The following is a 27,754-nucleotide window of genomic DNA, read 5'->3' as shown; positions in this document are numbered from 1 at the left end:
CTCCGTCCACACCAGTGGCTGCGCTTGATCTGTCATACATGAGGACAACGAATCTCTCCAGCCTCTGCAGGTCAAGATCACGAATCAATGTTGGATGCTGGCTGAGATTGGTGAATGTTTCAGAAACATCATCAAAGACGCTCCAAGTCTGCCATGCAGTTGTCTTCCCTTTACCACGGAAGGCAGACACGACGTCACATCCAGTGAACGCATGGAAGTATGGGATCCCTCTCGCTTTCTCAGGCCCTATTGCAGAAACTACCTCATAGACTGGAATCCATCGCACCTTGGCTCCTTGGCCAAAGGCAATCCACATGTTCTCAAGACCTAGTTCCTGCAAGGATGGTAGTACAGATATTGCTATGACTAGTACGTCCGTGTTATTAGCCTTCATGATAATGGACTTGCTACCATCCGTCGTTGCATCCCTGGCGAGTACAAATATTTGAGTGTCAGCTTCTTCATGACAACATGGAGACAGCATCCAGTGACTTCCTTGTTTTGCTAATGGCATCTTCTCATTTTGTGACAATGACTGTGCTTGTCGTCTGTGCTTCACACATCTTTTCCACAAGGAAGGGAAACAGCTCAATCTTGTTGCCGTCATCTCGAAGAAAGCTTCTCCAGTTACTTGGGGTCTTACTGGTTTCTGTCACTCTTCTTCTGATTCCTTGCCCCCTTGTACACATCAAACACTACATCCACCCTCTCGTACCTGGCACCATAGGATTCCACCTTTGGGATGATGTCTTCTTCAGCACAGTCATCAAATATCTTTGAAGTGCGTGGAGGTAGGGCATTGATAAGTGCTGAGCCATCAATGATGACCATCTCCCCTTGGTTCTCTGTCTGGGATGTTCACTTGCGTTTCAAGAATTTCAGCCAGCTGTGACTTCTGACATCTATGAAGCATGCCGCTGTCACTGAGAGATGCAGGGTGTGACTGATTCTCATGCTTGAAGAATTCTTGCAAGTCACACTGCCTGTTCTGGCACGAGATGAACAGTCGTGAGAACAGCTGACAGTCGTCTTTCAGGACTTTCTCCTTAGAACTTCCCCCAGCTTGCTCTTGTTTGAAGAAAGAAACAATGTTTTTCTTGATTGGATGATAGAAAGGACATTCATGAATGCATGAATGCATTCATGTAGCCCTCCATGAATGAATGGAACTGCTCTTTGCCCCGCTGGTGATGTGCAGCTACCATTTCGGCTGGAGTTGGGTCTGCAATGTTCTTCATGTCCAGTACCAGTAGGTCGGCTGATTCTTCTTGGAATGGGTTGCCCATCTCCTGCATTACTGCAGAGAGTGCTTTCACCTTTTCAAAGAAAGATTTCTGGTCCTGAAAGCATTTCAAAGAAAGCAGTCAGTGTCTGCTCATGGTGTCTGCTGTTGTTGGTTGCATCTTTCATACCAGACATGGCCTCGTATCCAGCTACTCGCAGACTCACTTCGGGTCCAGCGACCATCCACCTACGAAGTGCTGCCGGGTCTTCTGTCAACCCAATTGCTCCTCAGTCACCTTTGATGACTGCATTATTTTGCTCGTGGGCTTGGTTGATTGCCAGGGAAGAGAATTCTCTTCTAGACTTGTGGATAACGAAGTTCCCTTTGTGAAACTCCCTGGCCACATCTGTATGTTGTTGCTCAAGCGACATCATATCTCGAAGGTGAACTGGGATCCATCGCGCATAGTTGACATTGTTATTCGCAAAGAAGTAGGGCACCAGTTCTGAAAGTGCTTCACGGGACAGGTTGAAGTCTCCTTCTTTGAATGAGCGGATCAGGGTGCATTATGGTGAGCTCCATGTCCAGCACCAGACTCCAGAACTGGAACTGTAGACTCTCTTGTCTCCGTTGTTCACACCAATCTTCAAAGGTTACATCTGATCTGTTAGACTCTTCAGAGCGATAGTCATGGTATGCTTCCTTGAAAAATGGCTGCCATCTTGGATTTTCAAATGGCCAATCGGGCAGATTTGATCAGAAAGTCCTGCAGAACAGAAATGCCAAATTTGATGCTTGTATCGTAATTTGCACGATTTTTCTACTACCTACTACACTAAATTCAGTGAACTCAGAGGAGTTGACTGAAGACCACACAGGTGAGGGTGCTGATGAATTGCTCACTGGAAGGAAGGTAGGCAAGGGCACTGAAGCAGAAGAGGATCCTGAAGAGTTGCTCACTGAATGAGATGCAGGAGAGGCAAGATAGGCAGAAGAGGCAAGATAGGCAGGAGAGGCAGGAGGAGAACTCCATGATCAAGAGCTGCCTGGTAGATTGGCAAAGATTTTGATGTAGCTCCTTGTATGGGAGCATCATGTCATCCAACCCCCTCTCGACTTTGAGGTGACGCTCCATAACCGGATCGGCGTCTAACACCCTCTCGGTAACTGACCGAATGTCCTGCATCTCACCCAGGAACTTGACCGCAAGTTTGGACCTCAACACCTCTTCTTCATCACTGACCGCCTCCTCTTCCTCGGAATTGTTCCTCCTGGTAACGTTCCTCGGAATCCTCGGAATGTTCCTCCTCGGAATCTTCCTGGTAACGACTCCCAATTTGTCCTCAGTTTGCTCCTCGGCATGCAAGGCAATTAAGAGCATTCAACAACTCAGGCCCCATGTCGTCAAAGCCTTCTCCCTCCCACGTGCCGTGCCAACCTGACAATTTTATGCCTCTCTTCTTCAGCAGCTTGCCACAGATTTGGTGAAGCATATTAATTACTTATGCAAGTGTACATACTAACAGTTGACTCAGCAGGTATCAGATGTGGTGAAACATTCCAATTGTACAAATTCAGGGGGAAAGGGGGGGGAATATTCAGCAGCTCACAATACTGATCAGTACTGTGGATGTAGTGAAGCACCATTACACACAAATGGTGGAACAAGTCGCACAGCTTGGTTACAATGTGGCTGGTGGAAGATATGTTCTAGAACTGTGATGTACACGGCTCATGAAGGATATGTTTTTGCACACAGTACAGCACCACTACACTGTATGTACATACAGCTCGCTTTTGGCACTGCTCATGGAAGATGTGTTTGAGAACCGTTTTGTGTGTGCGGTTCGTGGAATTGTGTTCCATTTAACCGCCAGACAGCATGACATCTTCAACGAGAAAGGGAAACATCTTCTCTACCCTGACAACTTGTCAATAACTGAAGTTTCCAAGGCCTTCCAGATGCTGAAAGCAGAGCTGCAGACCCTGAAATCTCTCATTGCAGAGGATGTTATCACAAAGGCAGCCCTTCAAGTGAGATCAGATGTCAAAAAAGCAAGATTTCCCGAAGGCCTGGCCACCACTGGTACTGGAAGCAGAAGAGAGTGAACCCATCATCCCTGAGTCTGTTACCCTCTTTCTACGATATTTGCTGACAAGTACCAAGGACAACGGCCATGCATCCCAGAGTTCAATGGCTTGGAAGCTCATTTGGTTTCGACTTGATAAATGCCATCACTCATGGCAAGACAAAGCCACCCAAACACATCATTCTGCCATTTGCAGTCAAGTCTCTGACGAGAAATGCAGAGCTCATACAGACACTCAACCGACTTGGTCAGTGTATCCTACTCCGAGATGGAAGATATTGACAGGCCTGTGTCTGCAGAAGCTCTCAATGACAAAAGAAGATGTTACCCTTCCAGCAAACACCCATCCTGGAGTCTTCACCACCCTAGCCTGGGACAACATTGACTGAATTGAGGACACCAGCAGTAGTGAGGGGACATCCCAGTCAACAGAATTACTATCCAAGCCAAGGCAGGTGATGTGCAGCCAGTTAAAACCTTGCCTCCTGTTGACAAGGCAAATAAAAGAAGCATCAGTGGTACACCACTGATGCTGCGCACATACAATGTTAAGCCAAGAGAGGGGATAGGCCAAAATGAAGGTGTAGACGTTGACCCTGCCAGTGTCCTGCCTGCGAGATGAAAGAACCTCATCTGGGTTATGGCCAGCATTTCAAAGGAAGATGACCAATCAATCAGCAGCTGGAATGCTTCAACATCTTGACTTGAAGTGATATCACAGTACTTTACAAGGACAACATTGGCAATCTACACACCATAGATACTCCTGCAGCACAAATGTTGACTTGACTGTCAGCAAAGTGCTGAATCATTCACTCACCATAACGCAATGCTTTGAGCTGTCCAAGACTGTACAGGTCTTTGACCAGGCATTGCACAAAGGCTACAGAGATAATATGGAAACATTCTGAGGACATATTTACCGACGTTCAGAAACTTTTGATACATTTCGATTTACTCACACAACATGAAAGACACAAACTCAACAAATAATGCCAACAGAAGGGACACCCAACTTCATGTCCATTTGAGGGTCGGTACAACCTGTGATGCAACACCCTCCCTGTGAAGCACCAATCAAATGGTTTATAGTTGGACACGTACACACCTTATCTCATGTACATGAGATATTGAGAAAGAAAAGACAGATTCGGTGTTTCTTGGACTACTGTGAGAATCTCGTTCCAAATCCCTCTGACCTTATCTTGAACACCTTTCATAACTCAAAGTCAAACCTCCATATCAAAATCTTAATATTGTTGCTTGTAAGCAGTCCATGTGCAGTTTCTCTTTGTTTTCTTCTTTTCCAAAATGGTGAATCGCAAATGTGGTGACGTCACATGCACACGTTCAATTGAAGGGGGATTTATCAAATATCAAAACATCTTGGTTATTTCGATCCAAATCTTTAATTATCGTGATTCTAGCTAACCTGCTCAGCATGGATTCAAAATGTCGATCAGGGTTGGGAACCACACCAAAGTCCAGAAAGAGCCGCACGTTGCCAGCCCCCAGTTTAGGTAAAAGTCTTTCAAACAGCAGCTGACCAATCCTGATGTTTGACTGGTTAAGAAATTTGAATTCAGCCAGAGTGCAGCGAAAACTCTCATAATTCTTTTTACAAACGACATTGGGGGATCTTTAACATCCATCGGCTTAAGCTAACAGCTGGGATACCCAGCTTAACAGCGCTTGAGGGACAAAACACATTTGCTGCATTAGCGTCTGCAAAGCACCAATGCAACCGTTAAGTGGCTGAGTAGGAGAAGGGGGGTGGGCGAACAAAATACGCTACCTCTGCACCATCATTTCATGATCCAATTTAAATAAAACAGTAACAGGCAATATATTTTAGATGGAAATGAATTTTCGATAAATTGTATCAAATTATTTAGGGGAGAAAAGGGAGGAGGGGGTGAGGGAGGAAGGGAGAAGGTTTTGCATATGCATTAAAATTTATTTTTAATGATATTCTGAAACAGTCAGGAAGAACCTTCAGTAATTCCTGCACAGTAAGTTTTCCAACCACCTTTTTATGACTACAAGTCTCACCAAACACCATTCCACTCTTTCCCATTACAGCTGAACTGGAAGGATGAGGATTTTAATACAGACTATCATGCTGCAAGAATGTGTACAAACACCTGGCCATGCGCATGAACACTTGGAAGTTGCAGTCTCAGGAGACAAAGTTCGGGAGGGGGCAGGGAAACCAGGAGTAGAATCAGGCCCAATTAACCTAACCAGGCCCAATCCCAGGAAAGGGATTTGATCCATAGCTGGCTGAGCATGCATGCAAAAAGAGAACTTCCAATGCAACAATCACAGCAGAGTGCCGATAGAAAAAGTCCACACCCCCTTTCAAAATATTCACCATTTATTGCCTTCTACTCTAGAATTACATCACTTTTTCCACCTTTACATAACTCACAACTTCCAAATGAAAAACAAATTCTACAAATCTCAGAAAATTAATTAAAAGTACAAAACTAGAATATCTTGGTTGGATAAGTGTCCACCCCTCCTGAGTTAATACTTGGTGGAAGCACCTTTGACAGCAATTTCAGCTGTGAGTCTGTTGGGATAAGTATCTACCAACTCTGCACACCTTGGTTGGGCAATATTTGCCCATTCTTCTGTGCAAAACTGTTCAAGCTCAATCAAGCTGCATGGAGAGCATTGATGGACAGCAATATTCAAGTCATGCCACAGATTTTCGATTGGATTTAGGTCGGGGCTCTGACCGGGCCACGAATGGACATTTATCTTTTTGTTCCACAGCCCCTCCAATGCAGCTTTGGCTGTGTGCTTCAGGTCGTTTTCATGCTGAAAGGTGAACTTCCGTCCCAATTTCAGCTTTCTTACTGAGGGAATCACGTTTTCCTCGAGGATTTTTCTGTATTTTGTTCCATCCATTTTCCCTTCTATCCTGACAAGTGCCCCAGTCCCTGCTGAAGAGGGACATCCCTGTAACATGATGCTGCCACCACCAAGCTTCACAGTAGGGATGGTGCTCTTTGGGTGCTGTGCTCTGTTAGGTTTGTGCCAAATGGAACATTTTGCATGTTTGCCAAACAGTTACATCTTGGTTTTGTCAGACCACAAAACATTTTGCCACATGGCTTCATAATCTCCAGATTGGTTTTTTTGTAAACCTCAAACGGGACTCAAGGTGGGCTTCTTAGCAGCGAACGCTGCTCTCAGAGAGCTCCGCGTTGTTCTTCTTCTTCTTCTTCTTCTGGTGAAGACAAAACCTTTAGGACTCGGCTCTTTTATACACAAGATCCGGATCTCCTTAAATACTAAACACCTCTACACATCCTCACATTGAGGGTGCCTTTTGAGAGCATCTATCATAAACTTTTAAATATATTCGGACATTTGCTTTCATGCTGTAATGGATGTCCATGGACGTTCAGCTGGGTATCCTGTCTGATGGCATTAGTTGGTGGATGATAAATACCCCAAGGTGTCCTTCGCAAAGAGTAGACGAGCTACCGCTGGTACCCTGACCCTGAACGTATTACAAATATCTAGCCTAACTTTAATCAAATGTCAGGCCTGGCCAGCCAGTTCATGAAAGAATTGGGCCAAGCAGTGATGCAAACCAGCAGCCACACAACCGAATGAATGAGTACTCTTATCCAAGGTTCAGCCAGGGAAGGTTTGGGAGATCAACACAAACTCCAATCCCTTTGTTCATGGCACAAGTATAAGTTTCCTTCATTGAAAACTGGCTTACACACAACCATGGATTCAAGTCACATACCATGATGGGGGAAGGAGGAAAAAAAAAAAAAAAAACAACCAACAAAACTAATGTAACAGCTGCCATAGACAGTCATAATAATAATAATAATAATAACAACAAGCCGGTAGGCAAAATGGCTGCTCGCTCTGGATGGAAAGCTGGCCGAGGCGACTAGCCGATATTCATGTACATGCTATCAATCAATTTAGAACAATAAATATGATTATCACAGCCCTCTTAGTTTGCGCCCAGAAACCCACCTTGTGAAATTTCAAGCATGTTTCCAAAGAGACTCGAACAAATGGCAGCTCTGGTAATTCCATTTATCTACTCGCTAAAGATTTTATTTTTTATATGATGCTGCAAGACATTCTCCTTGTGCACAAAAAAAAGATCCCTCGGAGGTCCAGTTTCGGAGGTATTGATTTTTTTTGTACAGTCCACAATAACTGTGTGATGTACGATAAAGTATTTTAGCTGTTGCTAAGCAATGGAGGTGTGCATAGCAACCATTCATTTTTGTGTACATGCTCGCCACATTGTACACATTTTACCCAAGTTTCATCAAAATCAGACTCTTTCTCTTAGAGATATTCGCAATTAACCGTTTCTGAAATGTTCGACATGTACTCGCCCAAAACCTATCTCCTCCTACAAATATTTTTTGTAAGGGCTGCAAGTTGGCATGAAGGGAGCCCCCCCGCACCCCCACGAAGGAGGGGGTGAGGGAGAAAGCGACGGAAACACGACCGCAAAACGCGGGTCGCCGCGCGCAGCGCTCGACGACGGAAGAGGAAAGACGCCCCGGCGAGGAGTGGGGCGGGACAGCCCCGACCGCACGCACCTCCCCGGACGGCGGCGGCGAACCATCCCACTCTTCTCCCTCCAAGCGTCCCTCTCACCTCCCTCAAAAATTTCCCCCTCACCTTTCTCCCACCTTTCATCCCCCTCACTCATCCTTCTCAAAGTTGACCCCCCTCTCATCCACCAAGCTGCCTCCCTCCATAGATCGCGCACAGAACTCTAAGCTTCGATTTTTAACCTCCGCCATCGAAGATGGATGGAGGTTACTGTTTTCACCCGTCTGTTTGTTTGTGAACAATATTACGGAAAAACTCCTGGACGGATTTCGACGAAACTTAGTGGGGGGTTAGGTATGGTCCAAGGATCATGGCATTAGACTTTGGGCTTGATCCAAAGTCCAATATGGCCGCTATGGTGGCCATTTTGAAAAAATATTTGAATTTTTGTTTTTGCATTTCTACATGTTTTAAGTGATTTTCAATCCCCCCCCCCAAAAAAATTGAGAAAAAAATTGCAACTTTTTTTTCAACAAAATTTCGATTTTTTTTTTGCATTTCTACATGTTATAAGTGATTTCCAACAAAAAAACATGCAAAAATTATAATTGCAGCTGATTTTGGAACTTCAGGTGGATATACCCACGTAAAATCAATTTCTGTCTCAAGGAATCTAGTTATGACGAATGAATTGAGGATGTAAAAGTTAAAAGTAAGGCCTTAGTTATTTTATAACTTGGTTTACGCAGTTCTTCAGCTAAAATGTAGGGTCGGGAGGTCGAAATATAAATATAATTTCAATTTTTAGTAATTATATATTTTTATGATTTTTTTTTTCGGATGTTCCATGGAAAAGACAAGGGTAGGTGGGGGGGGGGGAGGAATAAATATAAATCCTGGACCAGGAGGATCTAAAGGCCCAGTCACACCTTGACGTTTTAGCCAGCGATGGCAACGTATTAAAATTTATGTAAAACGCTGGCTTACGTTGAACTTTTGATGTTTTTTTTTTTAAAGATTCGGACGTATTCATAGCGACTTGGTCTTATGTATAACGCATTAGTAACGGACACAGAATGTTTCGTTGTGTTATAGATAACTTATACCAACGAATGCTGAACCTGTTGTCGGCCGACACAACCTATGCCCAACGATAGTCTAACTTAGGCATAGCGCGTTGCACGCATCGCCGACGATGTTGTGACGTAGCCTATTAAAAGGCTGACGCACAACAATTCGAATCATAACTGCCGTAGAAATGGAAGTGTCAACATCGCAGTCACACCTTGGCGATCTTGCCAGCGTATGCCGACCTAAGAAAAATTTGTCTAAAACGTTGGGGCACGTCAAATACGGTATGAGTAAGTTTGGTATACGTGAGTGGAACGCTAAAGTACGCTATCATACGTCGTAGTAAGTAGAGTAAGTCAAGAAATTTTAAACATGTTCAAAATTTTACGACGTACTTGGCGTATGACACACGTTCCGCATGCGATGGGGATAAGTTGTACACACGATATACGGACGCTTACACACGTCCACAAAGGCTACTTATAAGCTACTCATAAGTCGAAACACGTCGCGGTAATGTATTTTTTTACGCGAAACTTATTTCTAACTTATGTTTGACGTGCTTTGAACCAATTCTTTACGTAGTCCCAACAAACATTGACGTATGTAGACTTATTCCAATGACATCTTCCGGTCGACAAAAAAAAATAAATAAACGTGTTTATAACTTACAACTGCCATATAAAGACGTGTTCCCAGCGATTTTGGGAATTGGTAGATAAAAATGGTGTTCATAAAAGGGGAACCCAACAGTGTTTGAGTCCTTTTTGAGTCGATGTCCATGTCAGCAGTAACAGTATTAGTATTAGTAGTAGGTTGTTCATGTTGGCAGTAGTAGGTGAGTGTGAGGGGGAGGGTATGGGTTATGATGGATCCTCCTTGCGTCCGCGTGTCCACGGGTTGGAGACATCTTTGCACCATTGCTCGAAGTTCTTCGCGGCTAATCTTTTATGGGGCTTTTTCAACAATGAGCTATGGCTTGTTTTTACGATTTAGGTCGATTCATAACGGGTTGGACAAATGCACAATGAACTAATAATGTGCATAGAGCGCTTCGATAACTTATAGATACGGTATACCAACGAATAATTATCGTGTAGCCGGCGTTCACAAACTATGCCCAATGATAGCCTAACTTATCCATATCATGCGGCAGTTTATCTTTACCGGTGACGTGGGGTTTGCTATTCATAGGCTGCCACTCAACGATTTAAATGGCTGCATCTCCACTATTGAAAGTAGACGCTTGCGCTCAACAATTGGATTTTTTTTTTTTATTACACTCAACTTTTAAACGGTACCACTCAACTATTTTCATTGTTTACAATGAACGATTTAAATTGCTGTCACTCGCCTTTGTTTTTTGAGCTGGCGCTCGGAAATTTTAATCGTTTCTATTGAACGTGCTAAATCGCTCAAACTCCACTATTGAAAGTAGACGCTTGCGCTCAACAATTGGATTTTTTTTTTTACACTTAACGACTTTTAAACGGTACCACTCAACTATTTTCATTGTTCACAATGAACGATTTAAATTGCTGTCACTCGCCTTTGTTTTTTGACGCTGGGGTTTGGAAATTTGAAGCGTTTCTTCTGAACGTGTTAAAACGCTAAAACTCGACTATTTTAAATAGACGCTGCCGATGGACAATTGGAATCATAGCCAAGCTCGACATCAAAGTGTGAACATCCTCGTCATGCCGAAGAAAAGTTTGAAGAATGCTGCAAATAAGTGTCCTGGCCGTGGCCGTGGACGCTGACGCAAGGACGATCCATTATACCGACGTCTTTCAGCCGATGAGTAACTTAAAAGTAACGTCTGTCGACGTGTGGCAACGATCGCGTAACATGCCAACAACACGTTAATCATAGGTTAGAAATAAGTTTCGGGTACGCTAAACATGACCTCAGCGTGTCTCAACTTATGATTAACTTACAAGTAGCATGTGTTGACGTCTGTCAACGATCGCAGACCGTGCATACAACTTGTGGCCAGCGTAGCGGAACGTGTGAGTCATACGCCGGCATACGTCATGAAATTTCAAGCATGCAAAAATTTGAGGACAACCGAAAAGTACAACGTTTAAAGCCAGCGTACAACGACGTATGGCAGTGTTTTTCAGCGTGCTCTCAATGTTATCAAAACTGACCCATAACTTATTCAACGTGTGCCAGCGTTTCAGAAAAAAAATTTCAAAAATCGGCATACGTTGGCTAAAACGTCAAGGTGTGACTGGGCCTTAAGAAAACATTTAAGATGGAAAACCATTCAAATGCAGGACGCCATTGCTCACTGTATTATCTGATGTGAAAAACAATAAAGAAGGATTAAAACCTGTTTTTACAATATAGTCTGGCATGTTTTTATTATAGGAACCTGTTGGATCATCAAACAAATGGAAACAATGCTGAGAAAATTACTGTCCAAGTCATAGATGTGTGCGTGCACACCAGTGCATAGTGCTGGATATGATTAAAAAAAGGTGTCTACTCGGAGTAAACACGCTCAAAACGGTCAATCAGAGCCATAACCAGCTTAGTTTTCAGTGGGCATCTGATCGTACCGTCTCCCCATCCTCATGAACACAAAGGAGATTTCTGGTCCGTTGAAAGCTGAATATCAGCATCTCGCAGGAAAACTTTGACGTACTTGGCACAGAAATCTTTCAATACGAACAGCGGTGTAAAACTTTCGATGGAAACAATATCGGTACGATCGAGAGTAGCGTGCGAATCATCCCTGCTGCTGCACTGAATTGATGCAATAGTTCGGCTGGAATATTTGTCGTCAAGATGTTCGCTTTCCATCAACCATTCTTTTTTTCCAACTTCAGTGCCAACTCACCTCCCTCACCCCTCACTCTCAAAGCAACCATCCCACTCTTCTGCGACTCAATCGGTCAATTTCCCGACCCGGATCTCAACCAATGGTACTCCATCTCTTCTGGATCTGATTTTGACAAATTTCCCTGACAATATCTGCTGCTCTTGCTCGCTCCAATTGGTTCTTCTGTCCACATCCTTGTCAAAGTGGACATCTCTCTGGCTGTCATCAGAGAACCACCTCACCGCCGTCGAGTCTGGCATTTCACTCAAGCCGACTGGCAGGGTCTCCTTGCAGCCATCAAACTAACAGACTGGTCTCCCATCACTACTTTCTCAAACATCAACTCATCCTGGGAATTCTTTCAAAGAAACTTGCTCTCCCTCATGCACAGATTTAACCCCTCTCGTGTTCAGTTGTCCTACCCTTCCTCCCACCCTTGGTTTACTGAAGATTGTGGTGAGGCAGTTGTCCTGAAACAACTTGCCTTTGCCTCATGCAAAGCAAACGCAACTGAGGGCAATCTCAGTTCCTTCCACAAAGCTCGGAAAAAGTGTGTATCTACCCTCAGGAGAGCCAGAAAACATCTTTCTCAAGTCTGAACTCTCAAACCTCTCTCCCTCCTCAAAATCCTGGTGGCGTTTAATCAAATCTGTTTCTGGTGTATGTTCCCCCTCCATCTCCTCCCTTACCTCAAATGGCCGCACTGCTGATACCACACGTGACAAATCTGAACGCCTAAACTCTGTGTTTAAAGCTAAATCTTGTGTCCTAAACCCATCACTTTCTCTACCCACCTAACTGTCCTTGGACTCTGTGTCCTTTCCTCCGAACAAGGTGGAGAGCTTGCTTTCAAATCTCGACAGATTCTGCAACGGGTCCAGATGGCATCAGCCCATGTGTCCTCAAAGCCTGCTCTTCTGCTCTTGCTCACCCTCTCTATGTTCTATTCACCCTCTCATTTGCTCAAGGTCATCTGCTTGAAAATCTGCTAACATCACTGCCCTGCATAAAAAAGGTGCAAAAACAGATCCCTGCAACTACAGACCAATCAGCCTTCTCCCAATCATCAGCAAGGTAATGGAATCCATCATCGCTTCAGACATGAAATCCTTCCTCTTCTCCAATGGCTTGATTTCCGATCATCAATTTGGTTTCAGACCAGGTCACTCTACCCTGGATATGCTGCTTCTGCTCTCCCATCAATGGATGGAGGTCCTCAATGCCAGACAGGAAATCTGAGCCGTATCCCTGGACATATCACGTGCTTTTGACAGTCTGGCACTCTGCACGACTCACCAAACTCTCTTTCCATGGTATCCAAGGCCATCTCCACTCATGGCTTGCAGACTTCCTCTCCTGTCGCAGTCAACGTGTGGCCCTAAATGGAGTTCTTTCATCCCCTCTTCCTGTCCAGGCTGGAGTTCCTCAAGGTAGCGTTCTGGGCCCTGTTCTATTTCTGGTTTTCATCAATGATCTCTCCGACTCTCTGGAAAATCCTCTATATCTCTTCACTGATGACTCCACCCTCTGCCGTACCATCTGTCATCCCTCAGACCGGCAAGCAGCAGCTTCTTCGCTCACTGCAGATCTGGATAAAATCACAAACTGGTCCAACACGTGGAACATGTCTTTCAATGTAGACAAATCTCACACTCTCACTATGTCTCTTCGAAAGGACCGTTTAGAAAACCCCCCCATCCACTTTCTCAACTATCCTCTGGAAGAAGTCATTTCTTTCAAGCTTCTGGGTCTCACTATCTGCCATGACCTTTCCTGGGAAAGTCACATTTCCAACCTCGCCTCAAAAGCCAGTCGCCGACTGGGAATCCTTCGTCATGCAAAGTCCTTCCTCAGCCCTCTTGAGCTCCTGACCACTTACAAAGCTTTTGTCCGTAGCCTGATGGAGTACTGCTCTCCCCTCTGGGCTGGTGCTCCTGCCTCCCACCTTTCTCGGCTTCACGCTGTCGAAACCAGGGCATTTCGGATCATCGGCATCTCTCACAATGAAGCCGAGTCTTTGGGCCTCTCACTCAATCACCGCAAGTTGGTCGGTGGTCTTTCTGTCTTCTACAGTCTCCTCTCCAGCCTCGCACCCCCGCTCTCTCTGCGATTTGTCCCCACCACATTTCCGCAGGGCGCTCAAGGTCCGCCAACAACCCCCTTCTGGTAAAACTACCAAAATCACGAATCACTGCTCACCTTCACTCTTTCATTCCTCTTTTTTCCCGCCTTTGGAATAAACTTCCTCACTCTATTCTTTCCCATTCTTCCCTCCAGGCTTTCAAAACAGCTGTTCACCACCACCTCTTATCTTCGCCCATCCAAATCCTCGATCTTTTCTACCCCCGATAATCCACCCAAGCCCACTTCCTTCAATTCCCCTGCTTTCCTTCCTGAAAGTCCATGTCATGTCCATCTTCTATTCCCCATCCCATCCACAGATCTAATGTCTGTTACCCACTGTTTTGTCCTTCCCACTCCCACCCCGCTTGTCTCATGTCCCCCATGATGTGCGTTGTGTGTTAGCTCTCACACGAGCCTCGACTTGGTACAGAAAAAAAACAAACAAAAACAAACAATCACTTTCACCCCAGAAACAACAGTCAATCTGAACCACGCTGGCCACTGCTCAGATGCCATGACCGAAGACAACTGCGCAGCTCGGTTAAAGGTGACTCGGCATTTTTGCGCACGCGCACGAAATTATATTTTGAAAATAAATGCCGACGTTTACATTTCGGGTTTTGAAACTTTTGCACCTTCGGCGGAAAATGTGTCAATATAAAAGGCTAAAAATGTGTTTTATATTTATATTTCATTTCGGCAAATATACCGTCGGCGGATCTGTAAACCAAGTTATAAAATAACTAAGGCCTAAAAGGGAAAGTTGCAAACTATAACTCTGTGAGCACTGTTGACGTCAAATTGAATGAATAGGATATCAGGTTCACTTGAGTGACCTAGCAGAAATTGGCGGCGGAGGTTTTTGCACTCTACCGAGTGCTCCCCCTCTAGTTTTTTTTTACTTTTTTTTCGATTTTTTTGACCACTTTAAAGGGCCGTTGTTCGGGCCCGGGGTCCCATATTTGAAAGCACACGATTCCCAGAAATATTGGTCCTACCTACCAAATTTCATTGGAATCGGTTGAGTGGTTTAGCCCCGAAGCTTTACCAAAGTTTCACAGACAGACAGACAGATGGAAATGTCCAGAATAAGGGTTCTCTAAGAGCAGCCAATAAAATAAAAACATCCACACAACTCATTAAAGTAAAAGGCAATCGAAACAGGAAAGCAGAGAATTTTGACAAATTGGGTAGAGGGTGGAGGAAGGGATGCAGAGCCAAGGATGGCAACAATTCTGATGTACCATACTCTGTAACAGGGTGTTGGTGCTGCCGCAGCAGTTTCTTGGCTCGGGTTATCCTGGATGGTTTTTCATTGCCTTCCCAGCAGTAGTTGGGCAAGAATTTGGAATTTGTTCAGGAAGCTCGCTTACTCTTTGCGAAAGACACCACAGGATCTTTAACGTCTAATGCCGGTCGATGGAACGGCCAGTTCAACATGGCCTTCTTATGAGCCTTGACAATATAATAATAATCGATCGATCTGAAGGATGGCAAACACAGAGATGAATCACCCTGCTTATGAAACACCAGGAATCTGATAGTCTACAGTTGGATCGCAATTTAAACCTAGGCTGGACAGTTTAGAGGTGAGTGTGCGTACATTCTGATATACAACACTATGGCCAATCCTTCTGAACCTTCTGTGATACAAAATTTGTGAGTCCCAACTCCCAACCCTCATTTCAGATCAGAAACAATGTCGAAACATACAACCATTTCATCCCAGTTAAAGTAGTACAGTGTAGGGAAAAAAAAATTAGATTACACAGAACAAGGGTGAATGCTATTGAAAAGCATGTCTTGATAGCTCATGAGTTACAGTAATTATACTTAGTTGGTTCTTGTAACAACAATGACATGACAAAAATGATGAATCATCATATTCCACATGCCTTCGATGTCAAATTTGCAGAGCAAAAGGTAATTTAAATCTTGAGCTCGGTATGTAAATACAAAGTTTTGCAGAAATAATGAGGAAATAATACATCCATTACCAACATGATCCAGGAACACGAATGACAGCTTTAATACCACACAAACAAACCCTTTAACAATGCAGAGCCTCACTCCCGAACAGAGATATACAAGTTGGGTCACATGATCAAGATCGGGTCATTTAGACCAGTAAAACATCAAGACGATTGATGTTTCAAACTGTAGGAACTAGAGTTTCTAGAACACCTTACCCCACACAATTTTGAGAAAAAAAAACAAATATTAAAATAATAATAATAATAATAGTAAAAACAAGTCTGAAGACGACGATGGTTCACGAGCGGTATTTGACGATGTAGATTGTTTCAGAAGTCAAGGATGAGACAATGTGATAATGTTTGACCAAGTTATAAAAATGATCAACATGATGTGGTACGAGTGACAGGTTATTAGCTGCAAAATGTCGAAAACCCGGTTTCGTTCAACAACTGTCAAAATTTGACCTTTGCATAACCTTTAAAGGTCACAAAACAATGTTGTGGACATTAAAATAAGGAAACAGGATATGTGCTATAGCTTATTGGAGTTAGTTCGTCGAAGAAGGTCGAAAACCCGGTTCGATTCCCACAACTTTGAAAACTTCACCTTTGTCAACTTTAAAGGTCAAAGGTCAAGGATTATGACCTTTGGTACAAAACTTCCTCTGGAACATTCCAGGAACAATATAATGTCATATAGGCGAAATGGCATTTCGCACTCATCGGATTATCCATACTTTGATGAAATCAGCGTAAAAACAAACTTGAAGGGAGTGCCACGGGCAAGGTGTTCGAGATAGAGCAAAATGGTTTCAAGACTTTAGGTGGGGAATAACCTCAAGATTATGCATAAAAAAATATTGTCATCTAGCTCTCAAAGTTTGGGCGGTCATATGATTATGTCAAAATTCAAAATTTTCTAAGGTAGTGACTTTAACCTTGGGACGAAAATGGAAAAAAAAAATAAATAAATAAAATTTAAAAAAAAAAAAAAAAAAAAAAAAATCGATATCCGTGGGGCTATGCAGGTGCCATTGGGCTAACCAAATACCGAAACCCATCAGATTCGACAAACCCCGGAGGAGAAGATGCAAATTGAAATCGGCGAACCCCTAAAACGTTTTTTGGGCGTGGCTCTGCCCATAATGGGCGCACCACACCCATTTTCAGGAAAACACAACGAGATCATGATATAAACCTCCCACCAAAATTTTATCAGGATCGGATCAAAACCCACTGAGCTATGCTCGGGACAGACAGACACACAACAATAACGAATATTGTAGTCACTAATTTTTTTCGTGAAAATATTTTTTTGTGAACCAATTTACCCCCGTGTGGGGGTGACGGTCATCTCTATAAATTTTTTTTTTTTTTTTTTACTATCATAATCGATGAACCGTTGCCAGATATCTCCTAAAATGACAGACGAGATAGGTTTTGAAAATGGCGACTTTCACAACTTTCGTGACCTCGTGACCTTGACCTCGAATCCTGGGAAAAATATGGCGTTGGGTATCACTCATCAACCTCTACCCACATACCAAACTTCATCAAGATCGGAAGTAAAAAGTTTTCTTTGTACCGGGAGGTGTTTTTGACCATCTTCCAGGTTACGTGGCAGCCAAACGGGACGGAAATTCAAAAATCTGTCCGGTTAGATACAAGATAATATTTTTTACTATCATAATCAATAAACAGTTGCCGAATATCTTCTAGAATGGCAGACGAGATAGGTTTTGAAAATGGCGATTTTTATAACTTACGTGACCTTGACCCTGACCTTGAACCCAGACAAAAGTTATATCGTTGTGCAACACTCATCGACCTCTACCCACATGCTAAGTTTCATCAAGATCGGAAAGAAAAATTGACGGACAGACATTCGATCCTAATAAAAGGACAGCAGCAAATTTGATTGGTTAAAAAAAAAAAAATAATAATAATAATAATAATAATAATTGAAGTAAATGCTGTATTATTTTGTCCAAGTTCTGATAAACAGAAGGTTTTGAAAGTGCCAAGGCAGAAATTTGTGTTCAACTATATAATTCAATTGAAATATAGGATTTCTAAGGCGAGAGGAAAATTTTTTCGGAAGTTTACGGTCGTTGATGCAGAGTTTACACATCGCGTTCGTTATTCATATCCTTCATGACCTTAAAAAAATAGTACATTTCCTATTTGGATCGATTTTCAATTTTGTATGACTGCCAGAAAGGAAGACCAAAGAGAGGATATAGTGTTACGGTTGTGGAAATTCACAGAACACCATTCAGGTTCCCCAGAGGTCAGTCATTTCGGAAAGTGTGTGTTCCAGGTTAGATTTCCCCACCAATGTATTAATAATGGGAACTAGAACGGGCACTCAGAGCGCATACCTTCGCCGCCACTACTTTTTTTGTTCTTGGTATCAGTGTGGGGAACTGGTTTCATATGAATGGTCTTACAACACAAACCACATATCTATAATGTCATGACCCCCCCCCCGACTTTCGGGGGCTACCGACTAAACAACAATCAACTCACGTCGTTTTGGCGAGTCTTCACTCGCAAGCTCGGTGAATACGTTTCAACAAGAGAAGGTAATCTCGTTTGATGCTGGTTTCATGCAAATCGAATAAGACTTGACTGAGTTATGCCGAAAAACCACATATTTTTCAAGGGCATGACCCCCCCCCCCGACATTTTACCCCAACCGGTGACATGTGGTATGACGTCATTGTGTCACAAGATTGGGCATTAAATTCTGAACATTTTGGTGCTGGGTTCATGTAAAGCGGACAAGAATTGACCGAGTTATGACAAAAACCGCATATTTTTCAAGGTCGTGACCCCCCTGACCTTTGACCCCGAACCGGTAACAAGAGTATGGGCGTCATTGTGTCATATTGCATATCACAAGATGAGGCGTTGAATTCTGAACATTTTGGTGCTGGGTTCATGTAAAGCGGACAAGAATTGACCGCGCTATGACAAAAACCGCATATTTTTCAAGGTCGTGACCCCCCTGACCTTTGACCCCTAACCGGTAACAAGAGTATGGGCGTCATTGTGTCATATTGCATATCACAAGATGAGGCATTGAATTCTGAACATTTTGGCGTCAGTTGCATGCAAATTGAATAAAAATTGACCGTGTTATCGTAAAAAGACGATTTTGACCTTTTCGTGACCTTGACCTTTGACCCGAACGATCCCAAAATCTAATCAAATGCTTCCTGGCTAATAACCAATCATCCCACCAAATTTCATGCAATTCGGTTTAATACTTTTTGAGTTATACGAATCACAAGATTACAAATAAATAAATAAATAAATAAATAAATACACGCCGACTAAAACATAACCTTTCGCAGAATGCGAAGGTAATTATTCATGTGCCGGGCTGTGCATCTCTGAGTTAGCAATTATTCTGTTCTATCTTTTATTTCAAATAAAGAACAACTCAACAACCTCGTCAATCTCCACAACACAGCGACCCTCCTCTAAAAACAAAAGCACCACTCCCAGAAAGCCACGCGAAGAAGGAAACAGAAATGACGGTTGGGGCGGGTCCCTCAGAACGGCGTAAACACGGATGACGGTAATTACAACAACCAAAGAGCCAAGCCGATGACTCCAGGGATTTTCCCCCACGCGCCGGGAAGGGAGGGGCGACCACCACGGACGCGATAAAAAGCCGCGTTCGCTGGCCGAAAAGGCAGTTGGTGTGGGGAGCTTGGAGTCGGTGGGAGTTGGGAGTGGAGAGTTCAGAGGTTGGGCAGTTGGTTCGCTGGGGGTTCGCCGGCGTGACCAGGAGGCCTGAGTCCAGACCCATTCATTCCTCCAGCGCATCGTCGGCTTGACCAGGCCGCAGTGGAGGCCGGACGACCAAGGAAGCCAGTCGGAGCTCGGGGGTCCGGGCAAAGACATCAAGGGTCATCGAACAAGGATCCAGCGAGTCACCACGAGGGTGGCCAGGTAGCCCGCTCGGTCTCTCGGAGCCCCTTCGGTAATCCCGGCTCTAAGCAATTATAAAGGCTTACGAGCCCGGTTCTTTCTTTCTGGGGTTTTGGATGAAAGTCTGTGGCGCCTTGTCCCTAAGTAGAACTGATTAAGTGCATGACAAAACAAATAGACATCGGCTGTAGGTTTTTGCTCGTGTCTTGTCCCCATCCCCCCATTCATTGCATATGTGCATTGAAAATAAATGTCCCCATTTTTTAATGTTAACCTGCTCGTTGTGTCACTTTCTGCCATTGACTGCCATGATGCGTTCGGAATGTTAGCTGGCTGATAAGCCGATAAAACGTACATCTGGTCCGACGGGGCTTGGCAATATCAAACCGCTCGGCAATCGCATACGGAACGAGCTGCTTAAGTGGCTCGTTTTCGTGCAGGCTCCATCGAGGTATAAACTCCTGGCATTGCTGTCCACGTGAATATTTAGGTACATCAACAATTTGGCGATCGACCCTGTAAGCGCGTGGACAGAAGAGTTGGCTGGTTTATGGTGTGTTAAACACCCGGAGCTGGGTTTTGGCGTTGATCCGGAAGTGACGACTAGATTGCCAAGTTCGGTGGGCGCGCATGGCAGCAATTGAGCTAAAGGCGGTCGTCCGCACGCCAGAGTGGCGGAAATCTACAGCAATATATATATATATGATCATTCCTCTGCACATGCATGATTGAGACAACATTCTGTAGAATTTGCCAAATTACTGCTAATATAAACTGCAGGTTCCTGTTCAAAATGTAACATCATATTCACATGAAGTGGTTTCTTTATCATAAACTGATGTCTGGACACAGACATGTCTGGACACAGACATGTCTGGACACAGACATGTCTGGACACAGACATGTCTGGACACAGACATGTCTGGACACAGACATGTCTGGACACAGACATGTCTGGACACAGACATGTCTGGACACAGACATGTCTGGACACAGACATGTCTGGACACAGACATGTCTGGACACAGACATGTCTGGACACAGACATGTCTGGACACAGACATGTCTGGACACAGACATGTCTGGACACAGACATGTCTGGACACAGACATGTCTGGACACAGACATGTCTGGACACAGACATGTCTGGACACAGACATGTCTGGACACAGACATGTCTGGACACAGACATGTCTGGACACAGACATGTCTGGACACAGACATGTCTGGACACAGACATGTCTGGACACAGACATGTCTGGACACAGACATGTCTGGACACAGACATGTCTGGACACAGACATGTCTGGACACAGACATGTCTGGACACAGACATGTCTGGACACAGACATGTCTGGACACAGACATGTCTGGACACAGACATGTCTGGACACAGACATGTCTGGACACAGACATGTCTGGACACAGACATGTCTGGACACAGACATGTCTGGACACAGACATGTCTGGACACAGACATGTCTGGACACAGACATGTCTGGACACAGACATGTCTGGACACAGACATGTCTGGACACAGACATGTCTGGACACAGACATGTCTGGACACAGACATGTCTGGACACAGACATGTCTGGACACAGACATGTCTGGACACAGACATGTCTGGACACAGACATGTCTGGACACAGACATGTCTGGACACAGACATGTCTGGACACAGACATGTCTGGACACAGACATGTCTGGACACAGACATGTCTGGACACAGACATGTCTGGACACAGACATGTCTGGACACAGACATGTCTGGACACAGACATGTCTGGACACAGACATGTCTGGACTAGACATGTCTGGACACAGACATGTCTGGACACAGACATGTCTGGACACAGACATGTCTGGACACAGACATGTCTGGACACAGACATGTCTGGACACAGACATGTCTGGACACAGACATGTCTGGACACAGACATGTCTGGACACAGACATGTCTGGACACAGACATGTCTGGACACAGACATGTCTGGACACAGACATGTCTGGACACAGACATGTCTGGACACAGACATGTCTGGACACAGACATGTCTGGACACAGACATGTCTGGACACAGACATGTCTGGACACAGACATGTCTGGACACAGACATGTCTGGACACAGACATGTCTGGACACAGACATGTCTGGACACAGACATGTCTGGACACAGACATGTCTGGACACAGACATGTCTGGACACAGACATGTCTGGACACAGACATGTCTGGACACAGACATGTCTGGACACAGACATGTCTGGACACAGACATGTCTGGACACAGACATGTCTGGACACAGACATGTCTGGACACAGACATGTCTGGACACAGACATGTCTGGACACAGACATGTCTGGACACAGACATGTCTGGACACAGACATGTCTGGACACAGACATGTCTGGACACAGACATGTCTGGACACAGACATGTCTGGACACAGACATGTCTGGACACAGACATGTCTGGACACAGACATGTCTGGACACAGACATGTCTGGACACAGACATGTCTGGACACAGACATGTCTGGACACAGACATGTCTGGACACAGACAGTACACCAATTGCTACACCCCGCTTCTCACTTTATGCACACGGGGTTGTAAATTAATGGATGAGTGCACCACAGCAATGTTGGGCCAAATGGCCTAATTTCCTTCTTTGAGATTGGTTTCTCCTCAATGTCAGGTCATCGAGCAGTCCGTTTTTATTCAAACTAATACCTGCTCAACCTGCAAGCGAAATACGGTGTCGATACCCCCCCCCCCCAACCCTTAGGTAGGGATCAGTGGTTAAACAACTTGCACCATTCCAGATTCTTCACATATCGAGGCAAAAATTGCAAGTCGTCTACCCAGATGGGCCCAGCTGTTTTCCAGTCGATAATGATCAGATGTACACATGGAGAACTGCTTTGTTCTCCCCCACCCCTCTGACAAGGCCGGAGAATAGGGGGAATTAAAACTAGCTTGGTCCAACCGATCATCCGTCCAGCTACTTTTGTGCACGTGACATTTCAAAAAACATTGAACATTGAACTTTCATATTGCAAACGTCTCTTCTTCATGACATTATCTCAACCTGATTGGATCACAGCTGTGATGGGCAGAATTCTGTGACCATGGCAACCACCAGTAACGGCTTATGCCCACCATATTTCAAAAACTGTTCAAGATTTTGCTTTCATAGTACACAGATTTATTTATTCCTCATACAATTACAAAGGTGTAGCACAGAGATCAATCAGCTCCTTGTTTTAATATACTGTACCTAGAAACACCTACTCCCTCCGCTGTGGTGACCCACATACAGAGGGAAGAGTGTGTGTATATGTGTGTGTGTATGTGTATGTGTACAAAAACTGACCTCCCAGGTTCATGTGTGCAAAATTTGATCAAGATTGGTTCAATGGTATGGAAATGCATAGAAATCGTACAGAAGGTGCTTAAACACACACACACACACACACACACACACACACACACACACACACACACACACACACACACACACACACACACACACACACGAATCAGGATACTCCAATCATAAGTTTAAAAAAGGAACCAAAACAAACAGAATGCAAGCTAATCATCACTGTGTACTTCATTATACAGATAATGTACGAGCCACACTACCTGGTATGATGCACCACTCACACCCCACATGGTACAGTCATACTCATGCACCACTCACAACCCACATGGTACAGTCATACTCATTCACCACTCACACCCCACATGGTATAGTCATACTCATTCACCACTCACACCCCACATGGTACAGTCATACTCATGCATCACTCACACCCCACATGGTATAGTCATACTCATTCACCACTCACACCCCACATGGTACAGTCATACTCATGCATCACTCACACTCCACATGGTATAGTCATACTCATTCACCACTCACACCCCACATGGTATAGTCATACTCATTCACCATTCACACCCCACATGGTATAGTCATACTCATTCACCACTCACACCCCACATGGTATAGTCATACTCATTCACCACTCACACCCCACATGGTATAGTCATACTCATTCACCACTCACACCCCACATGGTATAGTCATACTCATTCACCATTCACACCCCACATGGTATAGTCATACTCATTCACCACTCACACCCCACATGGTATAGTCATACTCATTCACCACTCACACCCCACATGGTATAGTCATACTCATTCACCACTCACACCCCACATGGTATAGTCATACTCATTCACCACTCACACCCCACATGGTATAGTCATACTCATTCACCACTCACACCCCACATGGTATAGTCATACTCATTCACCACTCACACCCCACATGGTACAGTCATACTCATGCATCACTCACACTCCACATGGTATAGTCATACTCATTCACCACTCACACCCCACATGGTATAGTCATACTCATTCACCACTCACACCCCACATGGTATAGTCATACTCATTCACCACTCACACCCCACATGGTACAGTCATACTCATGCATCACTCACACCCCACATGGTATAGTCATACTCATTCACCACTCACACCCCACATGGTACAGTCATACTCATGCATCACTCACACTCCACATGGTATAGTCATACTCATTCACACCCCAAATGGTATAGTCATACTCATTCACCACTCACACCCCACATGGTATAGTCATACTCATTCACACCCCACATGGTATAGTCATACTCATTCACCACTCACACCCCACATGGTATAGTCATACTCATTCACCACTCACACCCCACATGGTACAGTCATACTCATGCATCACTCACACTCCACATGGTATAGTCATACTCATTCACACTCCACATGGTATAGTCATACTCATTCACCACTCACACTCCACATGGTATAGTCATGCTCATGCACCACCTGATCACGACCTGCATGGTATAGTCATGTAATGACAACACAACGCGGGGCTGGATCAAACTGGCTCGGCTTCGTTTACAAGTGACATCAGAGACGCCTGGGGAGCGGATATTTATAGAGAACCTGGGAATCCCTGGTATACCTTGTATTGCTAATATGGACACAAGCAGCCAAAGCAACCAAAGAGGATATTGTGAAATTTTAATTAAAAAAAAATACAATTATGAACAAATTTCATCATTTATAACAATTATTCCGAAGAAAATCCCACGATACAAACCTCCGCCCCATAGTGTATATATACATATATATGGACAAATTATTTGCGGGTTTTCTTGGAAGTAACCACTTGCTGTACACACACAGGAGCCGGAACTCCGGAAAGGGGGGAAGGAGGTAAGGGGGGGAAGGAGGTAAGGGGGGGAAGGAGGTAAGGGGGGAAGGAGGTAAGGGGGGAAGGAGGTAAGGGGGAAGGAGGTAAGGGGAAGGAGGTAAGGGGGAAGGAGGTAAGGGGGAAGGAGGTAAGGGGGAAGGAGGTAAGGGGGAAGGAGGTAAGGGGGAAGGAGGTAAGGGGGGAAGGAGGTAAGGGGGAAGGAGGTAAGGGGGAAGGAGGTAAGGGGGGGAAGGAGGTAAGGGGAAGGAGGTAAGGGGAAGGAGGTAAGGGGAAGGAGGTAAGGGGGAAGGAGGTAAGGGGAAGGAGGTAAGGGGGAAGGAGGTAAGGGGAAGGAGGTAAGGGGGAAGGAGGTAAGGGGAAGGAGGTAAGGGGGGAAGGAGGTAAGGGGGGAAGGAGGTAAGGGGGAAGGAGGTAAGGGGGAAGGAGGTAAGGGGAAGGAGGTAAGGGGGAAGGAGGTAAGGGGGAAGGAAGGAGGTAAGGGGGAAGGAGGTAAGGGGGAAGGAGGTAAGGGGGAAGGAGGTAAGGGGGGAAGGAGGTAAGGGGGAAGGAGGTAAGGGGGAAGGAGGTAAGGGGGTGAAGGAGGTAAGGGGGAAGGAGGTAAGGGGGAAGGAGGTAAGGGGGAAGGAGGTAAGGGGGTGAAGGAGGTAAGGGGGTGAAGGAGGTAAGGGGGAAGGAGGTAAGGGGGGAAGGAGGTAGGGGGGAAGGAGGTAAGGGGGGAAGGAGGTAAGGGGGAAGGAGGTAAGGGGGAAGGAGGTAAGGGGGAAGGAGGTAAGGGGGAAGGAGGTAAGGGGGAAGGAGGTAAGGGGGGAAGGAGGTAAGGGGGAAGGAGGTAAGGGGGAAGGAGGTAAGGGGGGAAGGAGGTAAGGGGGAAGGAGGTAAGGGGGAAGGAGGTAAGGGGGAAGGAGGTAAGGGGGGAAGGAGGTAAGGGGGAAGGAGGTAAGGGGGGAAGGAGGTAAGGGGGGGAAGGAGGTAAGGGGGGGAAGACTCTAAAGATTCGAAAGAAGCTCTGAAAGCGGGCAGCAGCAGCATAAACGATAGAACACAACGTTTACAGTGTAACTGTGTCGCGGCCCAATGGGAAGGCAGATAAGAAGTGGACAGTCCAGTGATGAGTGAAAGTACATCTTACCTTCTGAATTCTCTTTAACGCCATCGAACCAGTGGAACAGAACCGAAGGTTCACAGAATCAGAGAGATCCGATACTCCAGACGGAAATATAGACGTGGTTCAAGGGAATGTTGGCCGAAGGCCGCGTTAGGCCTCAAAATAATAATATAATAATTAAATTAAAAAAATACACCGACACTTGAAATCGCGGGTACGCAATGGGACGATACGGAACAAAAAGCAAATACAAGTCGTCAATGGAGGAAACGATCGCAGCAATGATCCGATTAACTTCCTGAACGAGGTAAAAAAAAAAATAATTGGGGGGTGGGGGAGGTATCCTGTGAGACAAAAGAAGTACAGCTCTCCCTGAACTAGGCCCAAGTAGCACAAAGAGGCTGAGGCGGCACACGCTTCCTGTTAGCAATGCAGCTTAGGAAGTAGTGCAAAAATCACTCCGCGTGATTTGGCTCAGGACAATTTATCTTGAATGATCCTTCAATTTCCTGTTTCCGATCAATTAAGAAAGTTCTTCTCACACGGATTTGTGATGAACACTGCTTGGGGGTTTTTTGTTACGTGTGTGATATTTCAGTCTTGCCTCGCTAATTTTATCGTTCTGCTGTCGTTTGTCTTGTTCCTGTGGGCCGTTTTATAATCTCGCTATTTGCGGAACATTTATGTTTGTGTTTCGCCACCCCCCCCCAAAAAAATGTGTTGTTATTGTAAAATGAATCGAAAGTGTATCGAACACCGGAACTGTGAAGCAAAATTTCACTTGTTTTAACATTTTTCGAGCTTTGTATCAATTTCGCAGCTTTTATTTCCTCGTTCTCCTCCAAAATGAGCAGGGATCTATTTTTTTTTATTTTTTTCGTGAGGCGACACGAGACGCCGCGACTATGTGGTAAACAGTCTTAAATCTCGCGAGAGCCGGAAAATGGGGCGCGCTGTGCGAGACGTCACCGATTGAGGTCGCGGAAGTGACTCGCACGAACCTTTTTACAACCAAACACACCGACGATCGCTATGGTCAAGACGACGCCGGCAAACCTCATTTCCGAGCGAATTTGGTTTTTGAGCCAACTGCGCCATCTACTTATTACATACGCAAATGGGTGGGGGTTATCGTGAGAAATGCTAAAATTATGGAAGACATCTGAGGATGACTCGGACAAAGTAAACTGTGCAATGAGTTGCTGGAGAAATATCTGTAGTTTTTTTTTCAAATACCTGTAGTATCTCCAATTGTAAATAGTATTTCGGAAAATGTTCTGTCTCTCTCTCTGTCTCTCTCTCGTCCAGCAAGTAAATACAAGCAGATGGAATGTCCGTTTAACGTCCATCCGAGGGACAGCACACACATTGATGAAACCCTTGCTGATGGGACACCGGCTGAAAGCCTAAACTCTAAGTTTGCTTCTAAATCTTGTGTCCCAAACCCATCGCTTTCTGTACCCACCTGACGGTCAGGTCCTTACACAGTCACACCCAGCTGTTCCTGGACTCTGTGTCCTTTTCTTCTGACAAAGTGGAGAGCTTG

The 27,754-nt window shown here is 44.9% G+C and overlaps 1 protein-coding gene across 2 annotated transcripts in view; it reads right to left on the bottom strand.

The window, feature by feature from the left end:
- Window positions 1-26,661, bottom strand: part of LOC147019237 (ubiquitin-conjugating enzyme E2 D2-like) — an 81,139-nt gene extending 54,478 nt beyond the window's left edge. The window contains exon 1 of one of the 2 annotated variants that reach the window (XM_085899568.1): window positions 26,233-26,661. In XM_085899568.1, coding sequence (XP_085755694.1) covers window positions 26,233-26,256 — 24 coding nt within the window. In that variant the 5' untranslated portion in view covers window positions 26,257-26,661. The remainder of the gene's footprint in view (window positions 1-26,232) is intronic. The other variant, XM_085899569.1, reaches the window with a different exon arrangement.
- Window positions 26,662-27,754: the final 1,093 nt, after the last annotated feature.

Source organism: Eptatretus burgeri, chromosome 10 (genome assembly GCF_056783735.1).
Source record: "Eptatretus burgeri isolate ZD-2024b chromosome 10, Ebu_testis_v1, whole genome shotgun sequence".
In the NCBI taxonomy this organism is placed as follows: Eukaryota; Metazoa; Chordata; class Myxini; order Myxiniformes; family Myxinidae; genus Eptatretus; species Eptatretus burgeri.
Note: the sequence above shows the minus strand (reverse complement) of the source record. Positions and strands in the feature narration are given on the sequence as shown.